Here is a 10,295-nt window from a genome sequence, read left to right as displayed (position 1 = left end):
GTTCAATAGTTTGATGGGAAGAAGGGTCGAGACTCGATTTTTGCCTCCATGGGCAAGTTTCTCTAGTTTCTATCTATTATGCAACATAAGCTTCAAAAGAGTTGGATAAACCAGAGTGTGTGTTATCTTATGATAATAAATTGACAAATTACTTTTATCGAGATGCAAATTTTGATTTGCATCTATCTACTTTCTACGAACCAACTTAGTGTGAGTCATTTTTGAACTTAAATGCACTTTAAATAAATGACAATTTTTATAATTATTAAAATAGAAAAATAAGTCAAGCTATAAAAACTTTATTTAATTTTTTTAATTCTTTAAAATAATTAATAAGATTAATTAAAAAAATTGAACTTCAATAATTCTACCTTTTACGAGAACTAATAAGCCTTAAATTTACTATTAAATAAACAATGTTAAATGTCCAATTCGAGAACAAAATCAAATACTCACTCTCAAAGCATGTGATTTTTAATAGAACAAAAACACGTGTATTCATCAAAAGCCACAACCTAAAAGTGAAATAGATGGAGTTGGGATGTCATGCTCATTGTTCAACATTGTTGTATTTCAAAATGGGACAAGGTAATCTCGAGACAAAATGCACTAAAGACAAAACCAAGTCAAATCTTTTTTTCCTAAATTAATCAAAACATAGTGATTTTTTTCCAATTTTTTTGTTGTTTTTCACTACAAACTATGCATATCATGAAGATCATATGCTGAAATTTTCGGAAAAATCCATGAATTTTCGATGACAATTGGACAACTTTATAATTTGTAAGGAGGATGGCCACCTCCTTTCAAAATTAGTGGAAAAAGAAGTCCAAGTACAGTTAAATAACAAAATAAAACAAGTAAATAAAGAATCTTGACCAAGAAAATTTCCCCTAATATGGGACCTCAACAAAATTATCATGTCACTTCTTTTCTGCTATGATATTCCATGAAGCTCCGTGATCTCAATTAATATGCCAGTGGACTTTTGTTATTCTAGTTGTTCTTATTGAATTTCCTACAATTTGTTCGGATTTCTCCATCAAAGCCATTCAAGACACCGACACTTCCCAGCTTGGTAATGGATTTAGCGAACTCTTGTTTAAAGAGATCTGGATTGGCGGCATATGTGACAACCAGGTTGGACGTTACATCTGTGTTGAGAAGTTCCTGGTCTATCTGAAGAACTCCTCTGTTCTTCAGGACTTGACGGTAAAATCCAGTGCCGAAAGTGAAGGGATTTCTCTTTGTTTGGTCGAAGAAAACCTTGGGATCCAAGCTTATGTTTGTTATTTGGTTCGGTGGAGGACACTTTGCCTTCAGCGACGCCGCCAACGTGGAATCCATTGTCGGATCGGGCGTTCCACTTCCCCTGAAATTGTACACGCGGTCGCTAAAGAAGCCGCAGTGGACGAAACCTATTGTGTGCGCCCCTGCACTCTTCACACTTCACTACGCTTAATGCCCATCTCTTTCTTCAATATATATATGAATTGATTTATAAGAGGTTAACAACTACTTCAATCAAATGTTCAAACATCAAATTTGACTCAATGGTTATGAATGATTACATTGTTTTGTTATATTAGATACTTATGATGTCTAGCTTTAATTAGAAATAAAAGAAAACAGTAAAATTAAGAAATAAGTATTTGGGGGATGAAATATACCAAGGAGTGTGACAAGATCGGTGATGGTAAGACCAAGTGAAGTGAAGGCACCGAGGGCTTGGTCCATGGAGAATTGTGGGCTTGGAAGTCTGGCTTCTCCTATTCTCGACACCAATCCATCTCTTCTTCCAGTTGCAACACTGTAATCTGGCCCACCTGACTGAACAACACAGTCATTTCAATCAATTAATGAATGATAAGTGATAATAAGGCTTGATTTCTTGTTAAAGTTTATTTACTTCTTATATGTTTAACTTTTTGTTTGGTGCGTGATATTTAAGAATGGTCGTTCTTGTGATCTATTATTCATGAAATATAAGTCAACAAAATTTATTTAAAAATTACAACGTTAAATTCTGATACCAATATCATAATATATCTATTATTGTCTTAGATGACATTAGAAGTCACAAATACTATGAACTAATATAAAAACTCTAAACTTGTGAGTGATACTATCTTATAAAAAATTTAACCTTTATCAATACACCAACAATACCTGGACTTTGACTATCACACTATACAATGACTAACAATCTCTATTTGAACTACTATTTTTTTAATACTTATTTTCATTGAAAAACAAAGTTACATCTATTCTTTGACATCATAAATAGATAAGTCATTCTTAACAACATTGTCAAATTGAGTATGCTTATAACTTATTTTCTTAGAGTAGTGAAGATTTTTTTAGATTTGATAGGTGTGCAATATTTTTGTATCACATTGCTAATCACACTCTGTGATCTATCATCTGGATGATTTCTTCTAGCTCTTCTCATCCTCATGATGGATCACAGAGTTTGATTCAAAATGTCGCTGCAAAGATACTGGGCACAATCGAACCCATTAAACAACTGCATCACTCTAAAATTATAATAAATTGCAGAAATCTCTTCACAATAACTTATTTTTTGTTATATAAATCTCAATATCATCCTCCACTCATAAGTAAAATTGTATTTCAAGGATTGAGGTGGAAAATATCTACAGAGAAATAGACAAATAAGATTTGACATGGTTGTATGCAGATCAGTGAAAATAAATGATCATCCTTAAACATCACATACTAAGAAAGAAATTAAGCTTGGAAAAATAAGTCAAACTTAAAAATGAAACCTTAATGTATAATATTAAAGTCACAGGATGAGATGGTGTTACTTCAAAAACTGAATCTTTAAATACTTTTGTTCTATATGTGTATATATCTACAACCTAGTCTGAATTCAAATATTTCTATATGAATAAAACTTAGTTTTCTGAATCTCCATAAACTGTCTGATCTAAAAGCACCATTAAATAGTATTTGATTTCATGTTTGACGAAGTCATGAATTCCTTACCAGCGCGACTGCATCGCGAGCAGACAATGCGAGTATATCAGCACACGATACGACTCCTCTGCAGGTGGCTTCAACGGCTACTTTGACATCATCAATGAGGTCGAAACCTCGCAAAGTCAAGTTGGGGACAGAGTCCTTCTCCGCAATATTATCGTCGGTGCTGTCTATCAGAACAGAACCATCACACCCCTGTACACGACACAACGTAAACCAATCAGCACTTCTCTCCATACTCATGCATTTTACAGGCAGAAACATGAGGTTGAAAAGAAAAATCTATAAATAACAGACCCGGATGAAACAGTCATGGAAAAGCAAACGTAACAATCCAGCGGGCACAGAGTTATCCTCCACAAACCATTTCTGCACCACCCTTCTCACAACGCCCTCCGCTTGTGGGCACCTTTTGCTGTAAAACCCAACACTCAAACCTCCTCCTCCTCCTCCTGCTGCAGCAACATCACTTATTACTAGTGTTACAACAAGCGCCCAAACGAATAAGTGGCAGATCGCCATTGAATGAAAGTGATGACTCTCATGCAAAACTCTCTGTACATTTGAAGAGTATTACCGATGCCCACTGCACGCAAAAAGAGCTCTACGTACCCTGCGGCTACGAGGGCGGGAGTGAAAAATATATAACATATTTGTGGAACGTGACAATTGAGTAAAGCAGTACTCCAGCTCAGGTTGCACTGTTATCCAGAAAAGTTGACACCTTTGCCATTTAATTCTCAAAATCAGCGCTTCCTGCACATGCAAAAGCCTCTTCAAAAGTTATTGCGGTTTTGACCTTTTCATATCCATGGAATGTGAGGCGCTTTCAGATTACCCACGCTCACGTGACCTCAACTGGTATTCAATGTGTTCAATTCTAGCAACTCTCACGGACCATGTGCCCATGAAAGGTCCTTATCCATATATGGCAATCTTTTTATAGACCCGACTTTAAACAAATATTATTATTAGATTCGTGTGCCATGAAAGACCCACCGTCATATATAGCAGTCCATCCATGGGTGGACTTCAAACAAATATTATTATGATTAGATCTTGTAAGATGCAATTTAGCTTATAGTGGTTAAGTGTGAATTTTCATTTTGAGGTCAAAAAGTATTATTACATAATCAACATAAATCTAATATTTTTATGGTATCATTTTATAAGCAATATGTCATAAATTTACTCTTCACATTTTTTCTATTCATTCATTCTTATGAAACATGAGATCTAAGTATTCATCATTTGTAATCATGCAAGTTAGAGAAAGCATTTATGATCTCTTTTTTCTTTTTCTTTTTGACATTTGACTAGTGTGATTTGTATCTATCTTAAGATAACCTCCTTGGACATTAATTTTGATATTAAAATTATATTTGAATGATAAAATGTGGATTGTTCAAAAAATAATAAAATATAAATTTTAATCTTGCATCTTCTAGAACAACATAACAACTGTTATCTATTATATAGACATTATAATTCAATAAGTTTTCTTAATATTATGTAACAAACAACCATAGTTGGACTCACATGATGAGTGCAACCAATAACCATGATAAACTAACATATTGTACACTTAATGTATTAAAATTATGAGATGTAATCATATTGACGTTTCCATTTCTATTATTGTTTCTTAATTTCTTCTTGATTCAAATCATTCATCTTTTGGAAACAATGTCCTCAATTGTGTTTAGGTTTGAACTACAATAGTTGAAGTTCTTGTAATGAAATAAATTAAATAATAGAAGAATATAACAATAAATTTGTTGCGCAAATACTTGATAATAATATGTAACTTCAACGGAACTACCTCCTAATCTATTCCAATAGAAATACTTCCACTAGTCTTAAAAAAAACACAATACTCCACATCATGATAGTTAACGCGTACATATGTCATTCTCATACCTTAGATGCCAATTAGATATAACTCATCAAATGTCTATGTATGTATGCATGCATACACACATATGTGTGTGCGCGCGCACGCATGTATGTGTGCGCTCAGATCGGGGACCAAAATGGGGTATAAGATGACACCTTTTCCTTGAAATTAACAAATTTCGAACTTCACTAAGAAAATCAAGACAATTACACTCAATTTTAAAAATATAGTAAGAACAAAAATTGTAGTATTTTGAAACTATTTTGTTAATTATCAATTCTTTTGAAATTGTGAAGATTAAGTGTATTGCCCCTATAACCCTAACACACATTTAAGAAAACTAAGGAATGTAGTAGGGACCCTAAGGATGTTTTGATGTATGATTTTTATTGAAGTGCTTGGTCCAACTAGAATAGTATTGGAATTGGTGATCTCCCAGGAACTCTAAGTGTTTCACCTCTATAAGCATCACCTAGATCCAATGAGTGCTAAGTGTTTCATTTATTCTCATGAGATTTGAATTCATATAATTCACTACTCCTAAAATATAATTAAGTGAATTTGACTCAAAAACTAAATGATTAAATCCTTATAGCAATATCGTGCAATTTGACTTCTTGTGGAAAATATCTCATACTTATTAATGATAATTTTTAGTAGTAAAATAGAAGCACATAATAAGATATATAAATGAAGGGCCTCTGCTTTACTCTAACATTCAATACAAGAGAAAGAAGACCTTCCAAACATAATTCTCAATATAAATCAAGTTAGATTAGCAAAACTCAAAGGGATAAAGAGATGTTAATGCGAAACTCAAATTATATCAAGGAAGTATACAAGCAAATCTTTTTTTCAGGCAATGTAGGATTTGATTAAAGATGTGTAAATGTAAATGTGAAATTGAGCCAATTGATTTAATGAGAAGAATAAGATAGATCTAGGTGCTAAATATATGTAATCAACCCAAGTGAGCTATGAAAAAAAGTCTAGACTAAAAAGAGAAATGAATGATAAAGTACTCACCTTGAAATGTACAGAGGAATATACATTTTCTCTCTTACAAAAATTGTGGATCTAGGACTATGATTGAACTTCCAACTGTAGATTCGCAATCACAACAAAAAACCAAAAAATGTTTTTTTTTTCTCAAGGTCGAGAAAGTAGATGTCAACTTGGTGCAACATGCCCCAAACACTTAAAAGAAATTCACTATGTTCTTCAGACATAGGAGAAAATTTAACCCAACTTCTTTGGAAATGTCTTAGAGTGTAATTTCTAGATCTATGATTGCAATTAGGCTATCATGTTTTTTTTTCGGCAAAACATTATATTTATATTAATAATAACTAGTTCAAAAAAGCTCCTAGAGAAAGGAACTAGAAAAAAAACTTTGGTCATTGCCTAATACAAAAAGGATGTAGAAGAAGAAATATTGCATCACGAGAGAGTATCTATCAACACTAATCAATCTTGTCTTTGTGATTCCCAAATTGAGAATATTGTGATTAAAAAGAGCCCAAAACTTGTATGAATACAATTCATTGTTTGGTGTTAGAGACAAAACCAAGAGCAAAACAAAAAACTATCATAAAAGTTTCCATCATTGATCTTCATCCAAAACTCCAATTGAGACTATGATATTAGAAAGTCATTTGATGCAAGTGCAATCCAAGACCCTAAACTGCATACAATATCTCAAAAGAACAAGTGATGTCCATAAAACTAAAAACATGTGAAATCACACATAGTAAACTATCATGTTCCTGCACATAGTAAACTTGATTTTTATTTTGGTTGGATGAGGGATTGCCTTAGTCAAGCCATTGAGGAATCAACCTTGAAATTTAGATGTAAATGTACTAATAAAGATAAGGCTAACATTTAGTAGGATTGAATATATCAAATGAAATATTTTGTTTCTTATAATGTACATATGTAAATTATTCACATTTCTTTATTCATAAGGATCTAAAATTATGACATTTAATGAGATCACATCTCTTTGAAACATTTACTATGCCTTGAAGGAAGTGCAAATTGAGTTGTAGGTGATCATTTGAAGCTCATTGATGGATGTACAATTACCTTTATAGATATAATTGAATTTGATATATGATCAAGTATGCAAATGTAATAGCCTAGACCCAAAGAAACCAAAAAAATCAAAGAAGCCAAAACCTCATGAATATAAATGTATGTAACATGTCATGATGAAGGATGAAAGACCTTGAATGATTTGAAATGATGGATCTCCCATTTAGAAGCCAAACTCCACTTCCACCCTGAAGGTAGAAGCATGATGTAAGAAGGAAATGCTTGAACTTGAAAAATGCTTGAAGATGCTTGCTTGAAGTATTATGAATGTGTGTATGCCTACACTTGGTTTCTTGTAGAAAGATGATGGAAGAAAATGAAGAACCCAAGCCTCCTTATATACTATTTTTCAGGATAAAAAATAAAGTAGGCCAACTTGGGAGCAAGAGTAAACAATTAGTGAACCCAAGGCACTTCAGGCCCCAAAATCAAAATTCTTTGGGGAAGAGGTCAACCTGGGTCAATATCTTCCTAGAATAGGTTGACGTAGTCAATCTATTCTAGAATAAGACAACCAAAGTTGACATATTCCTGGGGGGTGTCCCAAAAAGGTGTCTTGGGGCCTTAGAGAAAGTTTAAAGAGAGTCGAGAGAAAATAAAAGAACTAGAAGATATGGCTAAAAGGTGAAAAAATAGCACCTTAGGGACCATTCCAAAAGATGAGAGATGTCCTAGAAATATGGAATAGATAGATAGATAGATAAATAGAGAGAGAGAGAGAGAGAGAGAGAGAGAGAGAGCCAAAACCACACTAAGGAGGGCTAAAAGGACTTAAAATGAAGTGCATCTATTTTAAAATGGTACAAATGTGATATTGGGTTTCTCTTTATTAAGATAATAAGATACTCTTAAATTTTCTAAATATGTGTTTTATCTCTATGATCTTGCATATTATTTAGTTAGGTGTCATCTTAGTGATTTATAATGAAGTTTATATTCACATTATTGCGTGGCTAAAAATACTGATTTATCTTCTTGGCTGTATTTACCTGATTATGATTATTTGTGAGCTACAAAAACCAACTCTATCATGTTTTGGTAGGAATATTTTCTAATTTATTTTCAAGATGAGGAGAGGAAATCATAGTCACACACATATAGGAGATCTACATGATGTTGCACTCTCCCTCCTTGTTTATCACTGCCTATGTCTATGTATATGTATCTATGTATGTATGTGTACGTAAATCACAATATAAATTTCCTACAAAAACTTACCTCGATGATTTATTCTATTGTATTTCAACTTCCATAAGTGAGGTGTCATTCTTTGTGGTTTTGATGTTGTCTCTTCTTTCCCATCGATATGATATTTTTCAATAGTTTGATACTTATGACTTCTATGGAGGAAGTGTCTATTCTCATTAAACACCTGCTTTCATAAATTTTTTGAATGATGTGATTTTATCTTTGGACCACAAATTGAATATGCAAAATTTCCCTTTGTTTGAAGATCTACAAGATAATGATACACCTAGATTAAATATGATAATTTTAATAATTAGAATTATAATGTGCAACTTGAGTTCATCATAATATACCACAAAAATGTGTCAGTGTTGGGGCATCTTGTATTGTCCATACAAGCATTACATGGAATTAAAATTGTCTTTGTCTTATTGGTCTAAACTTGTGAGGCCATAATAATGGTTCCCACTTTTCATTACGAAGAAATGAGATGAAAAGTGGGAAAATCATCTTTTGAGGGCTTCAAACAAATCCTATGCTTCAAATGAATCATATGCTTTGAATGAAGCCTATGCTTCAAATGAACCCTATGCTTCAAATGAACCCCCCCTAGGGATTCATTTAATGTCATGGCCCTAGGGTCTTCATTTGAAGCCTGTTGTGATGATTGGCACAATGGGCTTCAAACAAAAACCTTAGGGACAATAAGTGGCCAAAAGGGGGCTTTGAAGGAAGCCCTTTCATTTAAAGCATCTCCAAGGGCTTCATTCGAAGCCCCCTTCATTCAAAGATCTCAAAATAGGAATTTTCACAAACTTACTAAAATTTATTTCAAATTTTTCCCTTTTAAGGGCTCAAACAAGGGTTCAATACGCCCATATTCTGAAACTAAATATAGAAAATTTTTGTACTCTGAATAGTCTTTCCTTTGACTATATTTTTAGTATATATTGTGTTTATCATGATGTTTTATTTTTACACTCATTAAATATAGGCTATTTGGCCATTTCAAAAATTTATGTTTGAAGCTTCAGGAAAAATAGAAAATTAGAGAATACAAATTTTCAAAAATAAGTTTATCAAAAATATGTGTTACCTTTCTAGAAATTCAAGAAAAAATTCATTTCGATAAATACAAATTACATTATATTGATAAAAAAAACCTATGTCTAAATTATCATTAGCATCATTGAATAAAATCTAATTTTTTTTGACAAAATTGAACAAAACCAACCAAACTTGCTAGATATTGATGTTACTATTCTATCATTGAAACTTTTTTGTCAGTATCATATTAAAAAATAAATTATGTTGATCAAACGACCCGTCAATCTTTGAAAATGTCAATTTTCATATAAACCATTTCTCAAAGGAGATAAAAAAAAGGAATTAAAATGAATTTTAAAATAAAATAACAAATATTGTTAGAAAATAAAAAGAAAATGCTAAAAATTTATAATTTACATCATCTTTAAATTATTTATGGTTTTTTAGTAACACGCTTTTGAAAATGAAGTTTTTTTAAAAATATCTATTTCAGTGTCAAAGTTGGCTAAAAAGTGGGAATCATTACTATGGCCTGACCCAAATTTTTAGATGTCATACATAGTGACATCATTCCACAACTCCACCATCTCATTGGTAAGAGGCTCAATATATACATTCATATCTTTAACTTGGTACTTACCTAGTTCAATGAACAACAACATTATATAATTATTGTGACCATTTTTCTACAAGACTTATAATTACATGTAGATAACTATAAAAGGATAAAATACATGGAACAATCATTTCCAACATAATGTGGTCCCTCTTAATTGATATCCATTGAGGAAGCTAATTGTTGATAAAAAAAAGGCCACACCAAGTAAGCATATCTTATCTCTCCAAATGGATTGACACCGTTCATTGCTAATGAAAGCCTAAGATTTGGAGGTTCTTCTTTAAACTATGATAAAATTTTCTCTATTTTTATAAATGTCAAACCATCCACAGGTATTCAAATAATTTCACCTTGACTTCTATTGTGTGCATGGTTAAGTAAGTGCACCAAGTTGTGGTGCCAAAAGGGGGGTATAAGTGACAATTTTTTTTTTTTTTTCTT

At 32.2% G+C, this 10,295-nt stretch overlaps 1 protein-coding gene across 1 annotated transcript; it reads right to left on the bottom strand.

The window, feature by feature from the left end:
• Positions 1 to 996: 996 nt before the first annotated feature.
• Positions 997 to 3,528, bottom strand: LOC149552229 (peroxidase 57-like). The gene is made up of 4 exons (XM_089790190.1): positions 3,304 to 3,528; positions 3,013 to 3,201; positions 1,671 to 1,830; positions 997 to 1,433 (listed from the first exon to the last, which is right to left on the bottom strand). Exons 1-4 carry the CDS (start codon positions 3,526 to 3,528, stop codon positions 997 to 999), a joined length of 1,011 nt encoding a protein of 336 aa, XP_089646316.1.
• Between the last annotated feature and the right edge of the window lie 6,767 nt (positions 3,529 to 10,295).

Source organism: Cupressus sempervirens, chromosome 6 (genome assembly GCF_028749045.1).
Source record: "Cupressus sempervirens isolate cs-2001-9-10 chromosome 6, ASM2874904v1, whole genome shotgun sequence".
NCBI lineage: Eukaryota > Viridiplantae > Streptophyta > Pinopsida > Cupressales > Cupressaceae > Cupressus > Cupressus sempervirens.
Note: the sequence above shows the minus strand (reverse complement) of the source record. Positions and strands in the feature narration are given on the sequence as shown.